At 53.7% G+C, this 18,172-nt stretch overlaps 1 protein-coding gene across 5 annotated transcripts in view; it reads left to right on the forward strand.

The window, feature by feature from the left end:
• LOC144145842 (protein spitz-like) overlaps nucleotides 1–18,172 on the forward strand; it is a 177,136-nt gene that overhangs the window by 130,145 nt on the left and 28,819 nt on the right. For 4 of the 5 annotated variants that reach the window (XM_077677646.1, XM_077677659.1, XM_077677651.1 and 1 more), the window contains one exon: nucleotides 5,906–6,043. In XM_077677646.1, coding sequence (XP_077533772.1) covers nucleotides 5,906–6,043 — 138 coding nt within the window. Of the gene's footprint in view, nucleotides 1–5,182; nucleotides 5,211–5,905; nucleotides 6,044–18,172 lie in introns of those variants that run through there. The other variant, XM_077677667.1, reaches the window with a different exon arrangement.

Raw genomic sequence — 18,172 nt, forward strand, 5'->3', positions numbered from 1 at the left:
AGGCCGCAAATGTCCAAATACTGCTCCAAAACGCGTTGATATCGTCTTTCACGGCTTCGCATTACCAGAGTGAACACCCCTCTATTGTGCTCGCCATGTGTTGAAGCATCACCGTGGAACAAGTCTTTTATTTAAGAACCGGCGTCCCGATTTTAGTCATCCTGGAGACCGGTATCGACATGTTTCCCGAATCCTGCCGCCAAATTCCATTCAGAAATGACCCGGAGTATTTACGAGATGTGGGAAAGGACACGTTTCTTTGAAATGGCGGCGTAAGCTGACATTTTGTCCTACCCTTTGGTTAAACCTTCTTCGCTGTCCCGGCCCTTTCGGGACCAAATTCCGTGACTGCGGCCCGCTCACTGATGTGAGTCTGTGACCTCTGCTGTATTCGCATAAAGGCTCCCGTGTTATATACACGTTGGGATAAAGGCAGTTACAAAAAAGCTGCAGCAGGTAGGAAGCTAGAAGATATTTGGGACTTCTGTCAACGGACTTCTTGCTTCAAGGTGGCCCGCCCTGGTTTGCTTATAGGCTTCTATAAGTTACGCTTCGATATGAAAGAGCGGATTCCGTGCGCGGTCGGTGTGCAGTAAGGTGCGTCTCGGCGTCAACTCGCCCTCCATTATTTCTTGCAAAAACACTGCGCTAAATTGAAATTACGAAGACGAAGGACGGCGGAACACACGATGCACACTTACGAAAGCTATGTTGCGCTTTCGTAAGTGTGCATCGTGTGTTCCGCCGTGCTTCGTCTTCGTAATTTCAATTTAGCGCAGTGTTTTTGCAAGAAATAATGTACCAACTAGCCCAGAAGCGAGCTCTCATTGACTATATATCGCCCTCCATGCCTGCAGCCTACCGAATTCATGTATACCGTGGTTACTTGTCAAGTTAACGCGTCAAGACTATAGGATCATGCAGGCTTGCAGGCTGTATTAGTATCGTTCCGCCATTTGGGTTGGCGCTGTGTTGCTTCCCAGCTCGAACGCCGTCGTCTCCGACCTTTGGCGGGGGAAGAAGTGATTTTGAGGGGTGGGGGACGGGGAGATAGTGGCCGGTAACTGTCTGGCGTGGCGCCGACACCTCAACCGGCCGTTTTGCGGGGAAGAACTCGAAAAGGTGGTAGAAAGAAAAATGCGTTTACTGAAGTGCTGCCTTGCAGAAAAAAAGGCGCCGGGTTAATGTCTAGTTTAGGAATGCGTTCGGTGCGGCTACAACGAGCAGCATCTCGCCATGCTTACCGAGTCCATAAAAGGGGGGCCGATCTATATAGTGTACATCGTGGTCTCGTCTATGCCTTTTAGGGGCAAAATAATAGGACAAGCCTGACGTGGCTCCATGAACGGACACTGCGGGATGAACACCGCGTTTTCTGGCTTGTTTGTTTTTATTGGGCCTTATGGTTTCGAATTAGGAAGTGACTGCAGCTGCACTGAAGCTGACAGAAACGAGCCGAAAACGAGGGAGCTGTTAAGCAGCAAGTGGCCGCGACTCCCGGCGTTTTTTTCTGGCACGCGAGTTGCGAGGGTGGCCTTTGCTTTGGAGGAAATGTTCAGACAAAGGGGAAAAAAAAATGAGGGCCCGTGGATTCCGCGGGGACGAGAACGTGGAGGAAAGAGCGAAACCTCAGAGGAGCGCGCCTCCGTGTGGCTTCTCGTGGCCGGTGGCTGCTGCGCTCTAGCAGCTGCCGCACGCGTGCCACCGACTGCGGAATGCTGCGGCCTGTCTTTGGCGAAAAAGAAGAGGAAACGAGGTGCTTGCGCTCGTTTCGCTGCGTGCCGGTTCCTCGCGATCCCATGCTCAGCAAACAGTGCGCGCCCTTCTTATTATCCGCTGCAGTTCGGCCCGAGGTTTCTGGGGAGCACGCGGGATTTTTCACCTGGCCGCTTGCATTCTCTCTGATGGGTGTACGTGGGCTCTTTGCTGGCGCCTGATAGAGGATTGTGCCCTTGCAGCACAATCCGCTATCAGGCGCCAGCAAAGAGCCCACGTACACCCGCCAGAGCACTTGGAGCACACTTTTCGCCGAGAAAAATGTGCACGAGAGCCACGGTTGCGCGACGTCGTCGTTGGGCAACCCCTGGCCCTGTGTAGCGGTGATTAGAAGAGGAGGTTAGTTCACTTCTGGGTCGTGTCGTTTGGGATTGCCAAGCTGTGACGATTGGCAGTCTGCAACACCGAGGTTCTAAATGTCGCGTCATTGTAAACTCAGCCTCGCGAAATGCGTGAAATACAACTGCCAGTTCCATTGACTCTTGGCGAACATGTAACGAAGGGGGAGGGGGGGGGGGATATTTGAGGCTCGGGCTCGCTCGTTTTAATGTTGGAAATGATTCATAGCCTACTAACGGTGCACAAAGACGACCTAAGAAGGCAGAGAAGATGACAGAACGAGCGCTGACGTATTTATTTACCTTTGTCGTCTTTGCGCTCTGCCAGTCAGCTATGAATCATTACTAACTTGCCTAGTTGGCCGTTCTTAATGTCGGAAGTACTAATGTTTGTTGTTGTCAGGTATGTTTGGATTTTGAAGCCCTCTTTTTTGTATATTTATTCCGTTGTATATAATGTATTTGTGTGTATATATATATATATATATATATATCCCGCTCGAAACTAGGACACGGGAGCTATCCTAGCTCATTTTTGTCAGGTTAAGAATGCGGGCCAGCAGGGGACGTTTATTGTTTCTACCTATGTACGTTTAAATTTGGAGCCAGAATTGCGCTGCAAATTACGTTTCGGAGTCTAACTGTCTAAAACTAAGCTGCTGCTGCTGCTGCTGATGATGATTGCTATTGGTTTCTCCTTTGTAGCGGGGTGATGACATGTCATCTTACCAAAAAGGACTAATATACCCATGTTTTACACTCTTGGTTTAATACTAGCGCTGCTTAGGGCAGGCACAAAATACTTTTTTTTTTCCGGATGCAGGTGGTAACTGTCCTAGACAATATTCCCCTCTCTGCTTTTCGTCCACCAGCATTCTAATCTTCTTTTCGTCCTCTCGACAGCCTTGAAATTAACTTCCTCTGTGATACCCTTAAATCCCAGGGCTTCTGGAAGCACAATATTCCCTTCATGTAGATTTGGATGGATACCCTCACATTCCAACACTGTGCCGCATAGTTTCTGTTTCTTTTCCGCAGACCACGCATACCCCATCATTTTGTGAATAATTCCCCACAAAACTCTTAGTTCGCAGGCAACCTGCTCTAGCCTCGAAAAGCAAAGCACTGCCCTCGGAATTATCGTAGAAATTTTCCTTTCTGGTGTTCAATTTCTCAGCCCTGTACATCTCTAACGACGTTTTAGCTTCCATTTTTTCCCTCCATTTATTCGTTGCAATCTGCCTTGCGTCTTTTTTTGTTACCTTGGCTGTTTTGGATTCTCCACTGTTCTTTCCGTATTTCATCGTTAGCCTTCTAGTCTTCCTTAACCACTGCGTGTCCACGCTTTTCAGGTATACGTACCTATAAACCTTAGCTGCCCACCTTCGTTGATCCATTGCCCTCAACCTCATCTCAAAGCATATTTTACTCTGAGCCTCTCGAATTTCAAACGACGCCCAGCCCATATCTCCCTGAACTGCTTCGTTAGTTGTTTTTCCATGCGCGCCTAAGGCCACACGTCCTACCGTTCTCTGGTTTACTTCAAGGCCTGATAGAACGTCTGATTTTAAGCAGAGTACAGCATTCGCAAACGTGAGACCCGGAACCATTACTCCTTTCCACATTCCTCTTACTACTTCCTATTTGTTATACCCCCACAGAGCTCTATGCTTCATTATAGCTGCGTTTCGCTTTCCCTTGACCTTAAGTTGCTCCTCGTGAGTTCTTAAGTAGTTATCCCCTTCGTTTATCCACACTCCCAAATATTTATATTCCTCCACTCTAGCTAATTCGCCCTGCGAGGTGAATTACCTTTTTTCTTAATTACCTTAAATTTCGCTTTTTTTTTTTTACCGCATTATATATTGGAACTATTCCAGCTGGCATTGTAACCTAAGTTGTACGTCCTTGGTTGCAAATTCAGCTGCTATTGTTACGCACTGCTGTAACACCATTTGACGAGGTCGTCGTATTTGTTTGATATCGTGGCTCGCCTGGAAATCCGGTAGCCTGATTTATAGATTTCGGTGTTTAATTGACGTGCCTGGGCTATGCGGCGCGCCGCAGTGGAGGTCTGCGGAATGATTTTCACCACCCGGGGGTCTTTAACGGGTGCCGAAATCTCCGCCCACGGGTGCTTTCGCTTTTCGCTCTCACCAGAAAGAGCAGCCACCGCGGCCGGGATTGAACCCGCGTCCTTGGGCTCAGCAGCACAACGCCTTAGCCACTGACTCAGCCACCGCGGCGGGTGAATGTGGTGCGTGTCTGGATGCAAGCGTAGCATGCATACGTGATCCATAACGCATTGTCAATCAAGCTAACCGGGGATGACAGATCCCGAGCGGAGTGGGGCCACCGTACGTAACAGGGTGTGGTTTGTGGAATGGGCCGCCACTAGAAAAAGGAACGGTTGCCGAACGACGCTCGCGGAAGCGTCAGTGCTGCTGCTGTTCAGCTTCGCTGGGTATTCGCGGCATAGCCGCTTCTGATTGACTCTGGTGCCGCGATCAGCCAGTAGAAATTTCCTTTTGTCCCCAAGACGACGAGTTGTTCTGGAACCAGTGATGTTGAGCGTGGTTCTAAAAATGTGTGCATAAGCGGCAGGTGCTACTCTGGTGCAGTTTTTTTTTTTCGCTTTGCCTGTCCCCTCGTTGTGGCTATCCTTGCGCGTGAGGCCAGCGGCGGAAATGCCGCCGCGCGATAAGCAGCCGCATTGCGTGCCTTTTGAAACCGTCCGGTCTTCTTTTTTCCTTATTGTGCAGTTCCCCCTCCGCGGTATTCCTTTCGGCGCCCGCTTTGATTCGCGTGCCGCTGCGAGCCGCCGGTATACCTGCGGCATCCCGTGGGGGCCTGTCGTCGGCGGCATTCTTTTCGCGCTTATCTGGGGACAATTGGCCGCCATCCGTCGCGGGTCTCTTTCACATGTAGCGGCGCGTGCTGTCGCAGCGACTTCCCGTAACTGTCGGAGGCGTCGCCGCCATCCCCCCTGCTCGGCTGGGACGCGTCTCGAGGCGTGGCCTTGTCTCCCGTTTGATCGTGCTGCGCGAGCAGTCGCATTCTACGATACCTGGTGCTAGGACTGAATGAAACCCAAAGGTTGGAGTGAAATGGATTCGAAGAGCTCGTCCAACTGAACAGCGGGACGGAGGCGGGCCGGCTGACACGTGCTTTATCAATTTCAACAGCGTTTTTAACGGGACGAAGGAAAGGAGCTTTGATTGATTGTAGTGTTTAACGCGCCGACGCAACGCAGGCGATGAGGCGCGCCGTAGTAGAGGGCTCCGGATCAATTTTGACCACCTGGGGATCTTTAACGTGCGCCGAAATCTCGTACACACGGGCGTTTTTGCTTTTCGCCTCCATCAGAAAAGCGGCCGCCGCGGCCGGGAATCGAACCCGCGACCTCGTGCTCAGCAGCGCAACGCTTTAGCCACTGAGCCACAGGAAAGGAGCTTTACAGATGTGTCCTTGTCTGGAAGCTGGGGGGGGGGGGGGGGCAGTCGCTCCGCCAACTGGGCTAACAAGTAGGCTAGTAGCCGTGTGTATCGCGAGACTAGCTCTGAGGGGCAGGCTCTTTATAAATGGAGTTTGCATTTTCTCTGCAAGCTAGTGCACAAAGGCACTGTTCTGAGTGCGGACATGGAGAGACTCGGATATGGGGAAGCATCATTGACTCGTCAGGCGATGTCCGGAGGGTGGAGGCAGGCCTTTGGGTGCCTGTGCGTGCGGAGCTGGAGGCCCTGCTGCTGCCGTGCGGGCTGAGTTGAGCCGCGTGTTCTGGGTGTTCGCAGGCGCTGCGTCGTCGTCGTCGCCGGCATCCAGCTGCGGAGGGTGGCCCAAGGGACTGGTGGACTCTCGGAGGCTAGCCAGCTGCCCACCCGGCTGGCTCCTCTTCATCGTGCTCGCCGCTGCGCTCCTCCGGATAGCAGGTACGTGCGTTCTTGTCGGTCAACAGCGACTTCGAGGGAGCTGTGTTTGTCGCCGTCCTGCGGCTAACCAGGGCGGCAACTGTGTCGTGACACTCGGTGCCGCGAGCTCTGAGCGAGTGCCGTCAGCTGGGGCACTCGGACCCGTTCTATTTCTTACGCGTCTGTTACAGCTCGGTTTTCTTCTACCGCTAACTTGGACGTCTTCTTTCTTTCTTTCGTGCCTCGTTGCGTCTCGCGCGGGGCCAACCGAAGGAGAGGGAGGGAGGCAGAGGGGAAGCTTGTTGCATTTGCATCTCTGCTCTGCCGCTCGTCGCCTCGAGCGCCCGTCTCTCCCGCTTCTCTTCGCGGGTACCGGGCGCTAACGGGACGCGCAGGCTGCCGAGCTGCTGCTGTTCGTCCCGATGGCCCGTTGTCCCTGGCTGCGTGCGCGCGTGCTTTCTTCTGTGGGCTCGCGTTTTGGCCCCAAGGGTCTGGCCCCATGCCTGCGAGAGAAACGCTGGGGCCCGGCTTGAGGCGCTCCTCCCTCGGTTGGAGCTTTTTCCTTTTCTTTTACAGCTGTGCAGGGCCGGCGAACAACACGGAAAATGCGTGCCCATCTAGGCCCGTCACGTAGCCCTGACATAAAACGGCGTCGCAATGTACCCCGCGCGTGCCACCACCCGTCTATCTCGCCCGCTGCTAGGAATGAGCCATTCCTGTACCTTCTGATAGCTATTCCTTAGTTTTCTTAATTTGGAATAATAGTCATTCTTGTTATGCAGCTGCCACAAGGGCGCGTTTTCAACGGAGGCCGCATAAATAGAAAATAACGGATGAAGGCGAGGCCCATCGTGATCTGTTTGAGCGGCATTCGTCGACAAAACAGGACCCGATCGGTGTAATTGAGTGACAGCATGGATTCGCTGCTGCAAAACGAATGAATTTTGCGCTCGGAGGTACCCCGTATTTACCGGCAGCAGCGGCTCTCGTTGAGCTTGGGAGGGGGAGAGGAGATTTTGGCTGCAGCGTCCGACCCGCCATAACATGTTTCAGCTGGTAGATCCATTGAGTGTCGCTGCAGCGGTTTGAGTCACCGACAGTGAGGCACCCACGCGCCAGGCACACGTAGCGGTAGGCTCTGCCACAAAGCACGGGAGCACTTTGCCAAGCTTGCAGTACGCGCGAAGGTAATGGCGGCGCGCAGAATCGTAATATGTCGTGTCTGTTGTTTGGATGAAGGTCGCGTTTGAAAAAGTGCAGCGGTCTGCTGACTGGCGCTTGATCGTGCTATATTTAATTCTGGAAAGGAGGTTTTACCTCGCTTATGAGTGCAACTGTGTATGACAGGCCTGTGTATGCGCGAAGGAAAGCTTGACGTCGTAAATTCAAGGAATATAGGACCCTGAAGTAATATTTAACCAAGACTTAAACGCGCTGATTGTCAAGGAACGGCCACTTGTAATCCGGATGTAAAATTCGTAAGTAACGTCGTCCGTATGTGGGTTTGTTCTTTATGCGAACCGCAACTGATGTGAGCTTCGTGTCATCTTCCGGCGTATGCAGGATTGTCGACCCGCCTCTGTGGCTCAGTGGCTAAGGCGTTGTGCTGCTGAGCCCAAGGTCGCGGGTTCGATTCCCGACCGTGGTGGTCGCTTTTCTGATGGAGGAGAAAAGAGAAAACGTCCGTGTGTTCGAGATTTCGGCGCACGTTAAAGAACCCCAGGTGGTCAGAATTAATCCGGAGCCCTCCAGTACGGCGCGTTAAACCTCACAATCGAATAAAAAATCAGGATTGTCATTGGACGCAAACTAAATTGAACGAAACTGGCGCGCAGGAGGAGACGGAAGAAAGGGCGACCATCCTTTCTTCCGTGCCGTCCTGCTTTCATTCGCAACTTATTTTACGGTTGCATTAATACTCATCGCGACAGGTTCGAGATAGATAAAGGCGCTAGCTCGCGTGTTCGGTGCTCCCGACCACTTCTGCCAGCGACGTTCCTCGACTGGTCTCTTCCTGGCTGCCGCACTTGAGTGTGCCGTGTAAGGTAAAAAAAAAGGGTCGCTGGGTGTTCCTGTGCCCGTAGCCGAGAGCTTGGCCTTTGTTGCGCAGGCAGAGAGCCGCGCACTCCCTGTCGTGTGGCCCGGAGCACCGTCGTGCGGAGTCGGTGGCGGCGGTCGTAAATCTTCCTTCGACGCTGCTGGCGGCACTTTTTGAGATCGTCGCACCTCGGCCGCGTGCCTTTTCTTCGCCCTGTCGTCGGCCTCCTCAAGCGTCGTATCTTTCTCTGCCCCATCCGGGTTTCTTCGCCGTAGCACTCCTCTCGCTGCTTTGCCTCGGGACAACCTCTCGGGGCATCGTGGTGGCTTATTTATTTTCCTCCGCGCCGGCTTCCTTGCGCGCCAGTTTCCGGGGCCGAGCACAGCCTTTCCGGGGAGGAGGAGGGGGGTCCCGAAGGTCGCCTCACCTGCGGCGTCCTTGCTTGGTGGTGACTGCTCTTTTCGCCTTGTTCGCTTTTCCCTGACTTTTGTAACTCTGTCGATCTCTCACTGCGCCTTTTCTTGTCGCTGCCTGGGCACACGGTGACCACATGCATTGCTGTGAACTTGGGATGACCAGGCCTCGTGTTAGCAAAGCTCCTGAGGTCACCGAGTGCTCTTAAAGCGCACTTTTCCTTTAACCTTTCCTTGCTCAGTGTGGCGCAGGAGAAGTGCCCAGCTACCAGCATTGTCCAAAGCGAAATACAAGAAATGCCGATTTTGACGACGTCTTAATTTGCTCAGACGGAATTGAACGCCGTTCCGGCGCGTTTAATTCCGGGCCTGACTTCATGGTCCGGTGGGTTTGTGTCCGCGGCAAACGTCCTCTGTTAGCAGGGAGAAATGTCGGGGTAAGAAAGCCCTAATGCGCAAGCAGTTTTTCTTTTTTTTTTTGCAACGCGTGGAACGTTATGAAACAGCTGGTGTGCCGCGGTAATCGCGGGGTGGGCCGTAACTTGTTCTAAGTTTGTCCAAGGTCGAAGTGTGTTATCGTCTTGTATGACATGCATGCCTGCGAGCCGCAACCAGTTTTACTCGGCCCTGTAATGTAACGGCGTAATTTGGTCCAGCACCGCTACTGTTGAAGGATGAGTCCGACGAAGAAGCACTCGAAAGTTGTAGAGGTTTAAAAGGTTAACTTGTTTAATTATTGACACTTCGATTTAAAACATAGAGGCAAAACGTTACAACTGATACATAGAAATAGGAGAAAACAGGCAATCAAGAGTACTCAACGAAACATAGTTGGCGGCGAAGGGCTCCCGTCGTCTGGCCCCGACGATCGGCGGCAAGTGGTTCCCCTGGTGCAGCTGCCGCCCCCCTCAATAGCCAGCGGAGCCGCGTTATGTTCGCTTCAAGCGGTCCGGTGGTGGACGTATTGGGGGAAAAAGTGCATCCTGGAGCGTGCGGACCTAATGGAACAAGGCTTTTTGCAGCCAATCCGCGAGACGCTTCTTAGCTCCAATCAGCTATGTTCCCGCCAAAGTGAAAATGAAAAATCAAACACAGACACAAGGCCGAACCCGAAAACGCGCGCTTGGAGAACCATGCGTGTAAAGAAAGCAGTTTAGACAAAAACGCACTAAAGTAAACAGGGGAAAAAGGGGGAAGGTCGTCTGAAGAACACTGAGGACACGGAGCCCGAACGCGACCAGCGCACAGGCCACGGGGGGAATGGAACGCCGCGGCCGCGGTAACAGAAGCCGAGACGATAGCCGCGTTTACATGAATGCGACAAGTGGCGCATCGCATCGCCTCGCATCAATTTTCTAGCGCATCGCATCCATGTGAACTGGGCTAATGCGCTAGGAAAGCGCGTCGCATTAATGCGCCAGACAGGGGTGGATTGAGACGCGTAAGTCGACTTTCGAAGTGCATGTAAACGCGAGCGCATCGCATTAGGAATTATGCCGACAAGAAAAGTAAGCCTTCCCAACGCAGCTTTGCATTTAAAAACGTCTAAATCGAGTGTAAGACGCCGGAAAATGCGAGTCGTAAAAAAAGAACAAGAACCAGCCGTGCCGGAAGCTTTGGAAGCGCCAGAAACGCTACTTCACCTTCGATGTGCGACACCGTATGTGCGACACGATGTGCGACACCATCGCACCAGGGGTAATGCGGTACATGTAAACGCTAGCGCATCGCATTACTCGTGATGCGCTTGGAAATGCGACGCGCTCCTATCGCATTCATGTAAACGCGGCTGATGGCTCGTTCCCCTCAACAGCCGTCGTCTCCTGGGCGGCCGACGGGCAAACACGCGCCGGAGCCGTTTCTCAGAAAAAAGGGGGCCAGGGCCCAGCCGCGTCCGAACCGTTTTCACACAAAACACTTGGGAGGAAGAGCCCGGCGGCGGGAACAGGACTCAAAACAACCAGAAATCATCAAGAGACCTCTGCTTCGTGACAGTAAGATGCGTGTCTGTAAGCGCAGTCGGTCCACAACCGTGTCTACGGAGTGCAGTGCCTTGTGCGGCTCAACAGAATCTAAAAAAAGAAGACGGGGAGGGGGGCACGTGCAGAATACCGGAGGCAAGCTTCTCCGCGGATAGAAATTCCCATGCATCGCCAACTCAGCTTGCAAGCTATCTTTACGGCAACGCTCCCGGTCTGCCGCAGAAATAGTTTGCTGTGACGCCGCGTCACCTGGTCCTGTTTTTGCCCGGGCGTGACAGAAAGGCTAACAAACGGTCGGACCACCTTGAGTACTCTGATCAAATAGCAGCTACCATCCCAACAAAATCAGGAAAATACAAACACCAGGAAGCCATTTCTGTGTTTCAGCCAGCTCAAGAAGTGAACTTCGTATCAGCTCGAACAATACGTGCTATAGCAACCGTGCAGGGCGGAATGCACGCGAGAGGAGGTTGAATTTTGACTGGGATGTGCTTACCGCTGCACAGTGCACAAACTGACGACAGACGAAGAGAAGCGACACGCACAAGCGCCGTATTTCACAACTTGTCGCCTTAAAAAATGCATAACCGAGACCGGGCGTGGAATGGCAGCAGTGCATTGAGCAGTCACACTCTCGGTACCTCCATCGTTACGTCCACGCGTCACGAGTGCCCAGACAGCCCTTGTTGTGGCGGTGCAACTCATTCTGGCCTTCAAGGCGCAGCTATGGCGTTCTCCAAAATCCGTGAGCGAAAGCACCTCCGAGGGGGCGAAACTGGCGCGGCGGGCCGCCGATTGCCGCGTAGGGGCACGGGGAGTAGCGGGGAATCAGCGGCGATGTCTTCGTTAGACGCGCTCTTCAATTACCGAGTCGTCGAAACGGAACTGCCTCCGCCGCCGATAGCCTGCTCGGTGGCTTGCGGCCCAAGTGGGGGCGGCGGGAGGGCTCCGGGAAATGGGAGGGCAAGCTGCATTCCTGCCGCGTGCGGGTGGTCGCCGCTGCCTCTAAAGAGGTCCGGCTGTGCGTGGCGGGTTGCGACCTTTCCCGTCTCGCTTTCGCTCCATACTGCACCGCAGCAGCATGCCGGGGGGGCCCATTCGCCACGGCCCCTTCTAATGCGCGCGCTTTACGTTTTGCAAACAGACACGCCGTGAGGGAAAATGCGCCCCTCCTCGAGGGAGGTGGTGGTCGCGTGCACTCCCTGTTGCGTGCGGCGAACGCTTATCGTAGCCGCGACCGTAGCGCCGTATCTTTACTTCGAGATACGGGCGAGAACTCCCGGTTTGCGCACAGCACCGACACATTTTTGGGCTGCGCCGTAGCTGAGATGGGCCATCAGGATGGCTTGTGCGTTGCATGCGCCGCTTCCAGAAGGGAGAGCACTGGCTTTGCAAAGCGTGCAAGCACTGGAGCGAGTGCTTGCCTTGCCTTCCGCTAGAACCCGTCGCGATATGACCTCTCGGTGTGGTTACGACGAGCGCATAAATGGAAGAGCTGCACGCCGTCGGAAGCTGTCTCGCTAGACCAAGCGACCGATGTTCCGCCGAACCCGTACCACGGTGACCGCAGAACTACGCCTGCCTGGTGCATCCAGCGGAAGCTACGAGTGGGCACTTTTCAGTTGTCCGGTTGTTTTGGTCATTTCCTTCTTTAACCGCTGGAGTCGTCTTTTTCGTCCTTTCTTGTGCCAAGTCGATTCTGCAGTGGCACGAGGGCATGTCCGTAGAACTGGCCGGCTGCATCCGGGGCAACTGTTGCCTCCGGAGCGCGAGACACAATGCGCGCACGCATTCACGCCGCGTCCCGAGGCGCAGGTAGTATCTGCGGCCAGCTTTTCTCTCGTTTCTTCTCGGGCCGTCGCGCACCACGTCCGCGCCACCTGGATTGCCCCTTTCCGCCGCCGCTGCAACAGCGCCGCTGTAGCGCCACGCGCAGCTGCCATCTGGCGTGCCTGCTGGCTGTGCTCGGCAAGTTGCGCCGTAAGTCGCTCGCACAGCCCCGGCCTGTCGCGTCAAAACCACACTGCGGGGCTCAGAACGCTGTTGCACCGACCACGCGAGGCCATACGGTCCCGCTGTTCTGCATCACAGGCGAACACTAATCGCGCTTGCTCTTCAGAAGAAGCGGAAAGGTATCATCCAAGCGAGCTTCTGTTGATGTGCACGTGCATTATCTCCGGGCACAGCTATTCTTCCCCTTTTTTGCTGGGCTCAGTGGCCGTGGGTGCGGTGCAGTGGGGTGGGTGCGCGTTTACTGACCTCAACGCGCATCCAATCTGCTGCGGCACCAGAGACTCATCTGGCCGAAGCTGTAGGGAAAGTGCGCCGCTCGTAAGTGTGCAAATATGCCTGCTGATGTAATAAGAACAGTGACGTCGCAACTGTCCCAAGGCATTGCGCTGCCGTTCGGTACGGTGCACCAACCGCTGGCGTAGATCTTTTGAAGTTTGACTCCTCAGGTTGCATGTTTCTTTCGCATTCGCGGATGCCCGCTGCGGCTTCTCCGGGTGGAGGGAGAGGATATTTCAGTCCCCCCCCCCCCTTCTCCCCTCCCCTCCCGCCGCCGCTCCAAAAAACGAGGGGCGCGCGTGTTCGAGTCGCGCGATATGTGCGGCCGCGTCTATCGCTAGTTCCGAGAGGAGGGTCGATGTAGGTGCGCTGCTGTTGCTCGGGGGGCGCTGTCCGCCGGCGACACGGGTGAAGGCTCCCTGCTTGCTCGGCTTGGCCGCTCAGCCGTGGCGTTTCCCCATGGCTGGCTGGACCTCTCCGCTGGCCGGACGGTGATTAGGGCGGCCAGCGAACGCCGCCGGCCCTTCTTTTTTGTCCCTGGTGGTGCATGTGTGTGCTACATGCCAGTAGCTACCGCTTGCCGGAGACGCGACCGGCTGTCGTGGAGCTCGTGTCCTCTCTGTTCGCGGAGCAGGCGTGCTTTTGGACGCGTGTAGCGGCTTGACCGGCTTGCAGTCTTTACACTGTCCCGGAAGTCCTGGCTTTGCCACTGCACGCGTGGCGCAGCGTCGTTGCAGTGAGTCCTGTTCTGGAGGGGGACCTGCGTAGTAACACGCTTGGCGACAGGTCTCTGCGTTGTTCGTCAAGAGTGACCCATGTCGAGCGCATTAAGCGGGCCCTTATTAAGGGGGAGTGGCCCCAGCAAACACGTTCATTGTGCGTCATCGCCTCTGCCCCTTCCCGGCCGGCGCGCACAACGCCCCGTCTGCCCGGCGCTGTCGGCCCCGGACCGTTCATGCAGACGCCGCCTCTGTTTGTTCCGGCCAAACGTCCGTGTGCGCTGCGCATAACCCGAACCGCAGAAGAGAATAGGACGCCGCCTGTTTGCTGCCTCTTTTCACTCCCGCTGTCGCACTTGTTCGCAGCGGCCAGCCCGCGAGCGTGCAGGGGAGCTCCGTTCAGCCAGCTCCTCTCGGCGCCGTACTCTCGGGTTACGCCAGGGAGGCATCGGCAGCCGTGTCTTCTACGTGGCTGCCTCCGAGCTGACCCGTCGTGACAATACCAGCTCGCCCCGTGTAATTGTCGGCGGCGAACACTTTTCACCTCGGCCACGTGGCACATTGTGCCAAGCGTTGCGCAACCGGCGGCGAGACCAAGTGGCGACGCGAGGGTGGAAACCATTGTCCGCGTCGCTCTTTGTTACAATGAACAAGGAAGCGCGTGGAGAGGCGATGTCGAAAAGGGAAATTAATAAACCGGGGGCGAGGCTGTGTCGACAGCGCGAGCTGGCGCCCGTTCAAGAAGTCTGCTTCGCGTCCATCCAAGCGTGGACGACTGGCGATGCCGAGAGAGAGGGGGGTCACTTTTGCTTCACGATGTCTGGCCACGTGACCTCGATTGCGTTGCGGTGGGCGTATGGCAGAGCTGCCACTGCAGGTTATGAGGGATTGGCGAATATTCGGTGTCGTCGATTATTCGTTATTCGCTTCGATCTGTATGCAGGTGTTCGATATTTTCGAATTATTCGGAGCTCCCGAACAGGCAGCCAAAAGCCAAGCTTTCTTCTCAAGCCCTCCGAGATGTCATCCCATGCTTGTGGCAAGATCCCGCCAACGCGGACGTTTCTATCAGCGCCGAGTTGTTGGCTTGCTAGAGGTTCGGCGAGCTCTCGGCCGCCATCACACTTTCCGTTCAAAGGATGTATGAAACGGCACCGCTGCCGACAGAGCGGCACCAAGCCGGCGCACTTTACTGCCGATCCGACGCTGAACTATCGGAACACTGTTCAAAATGGCAACCTGTAACTTTTTTTTTTCTTTAGATGAACTTCAAGGTTTCGGTAAGAAACTCTGGAACCAACGGCATGCCACTTTAATTTTTTAGTGCTACTTATTTTTGTGGCAATGTTTCCGCCGTTTCAAGGTGGCACGAAAGTACCTTTCAATTCCTGCCTCGCAAGCGAGGAGTGAGGCTGTTCTCGACAGCAGGAAATGTTGTAAGCAGCCGGTAGGAGCTGCTCCTCCCGGCGCGTGTGGAGGAACTAGTATTTCTTAATGAAACTTGTGAATACAGTAAAGGAAAGCTGTGCATGTCATTTCTGAAGAAATGCTCAACTGGTAATAATAGTTCCACGAAATGCTGTGCCTACGTCGGGTCACAATTTGCTCGTTTTCTTTTTCTTTTTTTTGCAATTGTGATGTGTACTATTCGGGATGTGTACTACCCCATCGCGTGGCCGTAAATGGAATTATAGGTTTGACTTTTTAACTGCATTCGTGTAAAATACATTGCAATCGTTTTAAAATTGCCGTCGCACCGGAGGTCATTTCAGACATTCAGCAGCGCGTTGGGGGACAAAATCATGCCCTCCCTGTATTTCGATACTGCGGGTACCGGGGATACAGTGTGAGGGGTAGTGGTTTGCCCTGTCCGTCGTCCGTGCGCGCCCTTAGAAAGTCCCGTACCATTACGGACTCGCCTAACAAAGCATAAAGAAGCAGGAACAGGCCGACCATGCACTTCGCGCCTGCACTCTTGATAGCGGGCTTGCAGTGCACTCGCGTGCGTACGATGTTGCATCTGTGTGTGCGACACGTCTGAAGTGCATACGTTGAAAAAATGCATGACTGAACCAAATATATACACAGACTCTCTGAGTGTCGTCTCGGAAGGTCAGTAGAAACCCTACTTTTAATTGTTTTAACTGCGACTCGGCTTATGGCCTGAAACTCGTCACAGTATGCTGGGTTCCTGGCCACTGCGGCATTGCTGGAAATGAAGCTGCTGAACGTAGTGCTGCAGCTGCCGCCCTTCGAAGCAGCATTGACATAAACAAGGTCCTATATCGAGATCTGAAACCTTTTGTAAAAAGGAAGCTGCGAGGCCACTGGCAGCAACAATGGGACAGAGAAATAGAGAATAAACTACATGTCGTTAAACCCAAAATAGAAAAGCCCCCTGCTGTAAAACATGACAGATTTGTAGAGGTAGCATTATGCAGATTGAGAATTGGCCACACACACATCACACACTCGTACCTTTTAACAGATGCAAACGAGCCACACTGTCATCGGTGTGGGGGGCAGCTCTCGGTTCTTCATATGCTTATAATGCGAGATGTGGAACATAGAGAGAAAACGTCACTTTCATGAAATATACTCGTTGCATACCCTTGCACCCTTCATTATTTTTATCAGATAGTCCCATGTTTTCTTACAGAAGAGTCTTTAATTACCTTCCCGATGTTGACTTCTTAAAGTACATATCGTACTCCCCGTGATCTCACTTGGCCTCATGTTCCGTCACAAAACAATGGTGGTATCGTGGGGTTTTTAACACTTGCATGCCAACATTTCTTACTTTTAATTTTGGCCCTATGCACCAACTTCCATAGTTTAATTTTAATGTAGTGGATTTTGTACAGATTCCATTTTAATATCGCCTCATAATCCCACCGTTGTCATGGCGCTCTTCGCCCTGGTCGGCCATGCGCCATAAAACCCTAAATCATCATCATCATGACTGAACCAAGGTTTTGCAGCACGGGATGACTGATTAGTTTCTTCTTGCCGCGATGGGACGCGATTCCGCCCTCTGTTGGCGGGGCTGGTGCGTACGGCTGCCGTCGGTGATTTGAGGTCACGGTGGGGGGAGTTTCGATATCTCGAGTTTCCCCTTTATTTTTCCAGCGTCGCGGGGGCTGGGCGATCCGAGGCGGTGCGGAAGAATAGCGCCCAGCTACCTAGCCTACACGGCCGGACGGCGGCCGTACGTAGTCGAGGTGGAGCAGCAGCCGACGTGCGAGGTGACAAATGAAATCTCCCTGCTGCCTCTCTCTTTTCCGTTCTCGTCCGATTCTTTCACGTGCCGCCGCCCCCTTATGACGCGCTCCTGCGCGGTTTCGAGGCGCCCCCCGGCCCCCTTCTTCTGCTCGGTCCCCGTTTTGCTGCTGGGAGCAGGCGGCTTCCGTTTCCGTCCCTGTTTCCGGTTGGAGAGGAAACGGTTCGACCGAGCGTCTGCGGCTTTTTCGTTTTCATCTTCGCTCCGTCTCCATTTCGTCTGCACAGAAGCCCAAGTGGCGTCTCCCGCCGGTCCCCGCGTCGGCTGCTGCTACTTTCAACCATCCCCACTCGCCTTGCTCGATTCGCTCCCTGATCTTCTCTCTCCTGGATGTGTTTGCTCCGACGTTGTTCTCCGGGGTGCCACGCGTGCTGTTCAGTTTTACGCGTGTTTCGTCTGTCGTTCCAAGTTCGAAAGAGGGTCTTGTTCGCGGCTCGCTCGGTCACTCTTGGCAATGGCCGTGTTCGTCGTCTGCTTTATGCAGTTCAAACGACGCGACTGAGTAGCTGCATTCGTAAACTGGTTGAAAAATGGCCGCGTATCTGCTCCTTTCGTTGCAAATGTCGTCAAAAGACGATAGTCTTTGTAGACATTTGCCAAGGAAATGCCCCCCTTTGCTTTCCCGCTCACCTTTCATGCTGTTTCTGTACCGTCGTGCTCATCCCAAGGTAAACACACTAAAGGTTTGTGCAAGGCGATTTGAATGTACCGCGTTCCACTGCTACAGGCCGGGTTCCTCAATTCCAGCGCTGCAGTACGGCGGAGACGCGCGTGAATGGAGGCGGCCGACTACAAGGTTTATAGAACCGCGTGGCCGTGCTCCACGTGCGTTCCAAGCAGAACCTAGCTAGTGGAACCTTTCGTTGCTGTTACCGCGTGATTTTTCATTAGCCGCCAGGAGGCGGCGGTTTACTTCAGTAGATGTAGAATATCATTTTTTATCGAAAAACCAAGCATCCATGAATTTTTAAATAAAGGAACACTGTAAATATCCCTTGTGTACTAATTTCCTGTCTTATATTTGCGTAATGTCTTGTTCTTGTTCAACAGAGTTGACAAGTATGAACTTATCAACCAGGCTTAGACGTTTACATTTGGCTGTGAGTACTTAAGACTATTGCGCAATAAGCATTTTACTTTGGCCGGGTGGCTGAATCGAGTTAGACAGACAGACATACAGACAGACCAAAATTTCTGGGTTTATGTAGCCCGAGAAAGACTATCGTCTTTAAAAGCGCGAGCGGGACGAGCACAGAGGAAAATACACACATGGGTACATATGCAAACGGGCATTTCACTTGGTTTTTCTCGTCCAAGTCCCGGCTCGTGTTATAATTCAGATTTTATTTTCTTTAGATGTAGTTTCAGTGCCCACCCGTTGCGCTGCTGAGCACGAGGTCGCAGGTTCGATTCCGGGCCGCGGCGGCCG

This window comes from Haemaphysalis longicornis, unplaced genomic scaffold (assembly GCF_048455015.1).
Source record: "Haemaphysalis longicornis isolate Haplotype H1 unplaced genomic scaffold, Haemaphysalis longicornis Haplotype H1 scaffold_1, whole genome shotgun sequence".
NCBI classification, from domain to species: Eukaryota; Metazoa; Arthropoda; class Arachnida; order Ixodida; family Ixodidae; genus Haemaphysalis; species Haemaphysalis longicornis.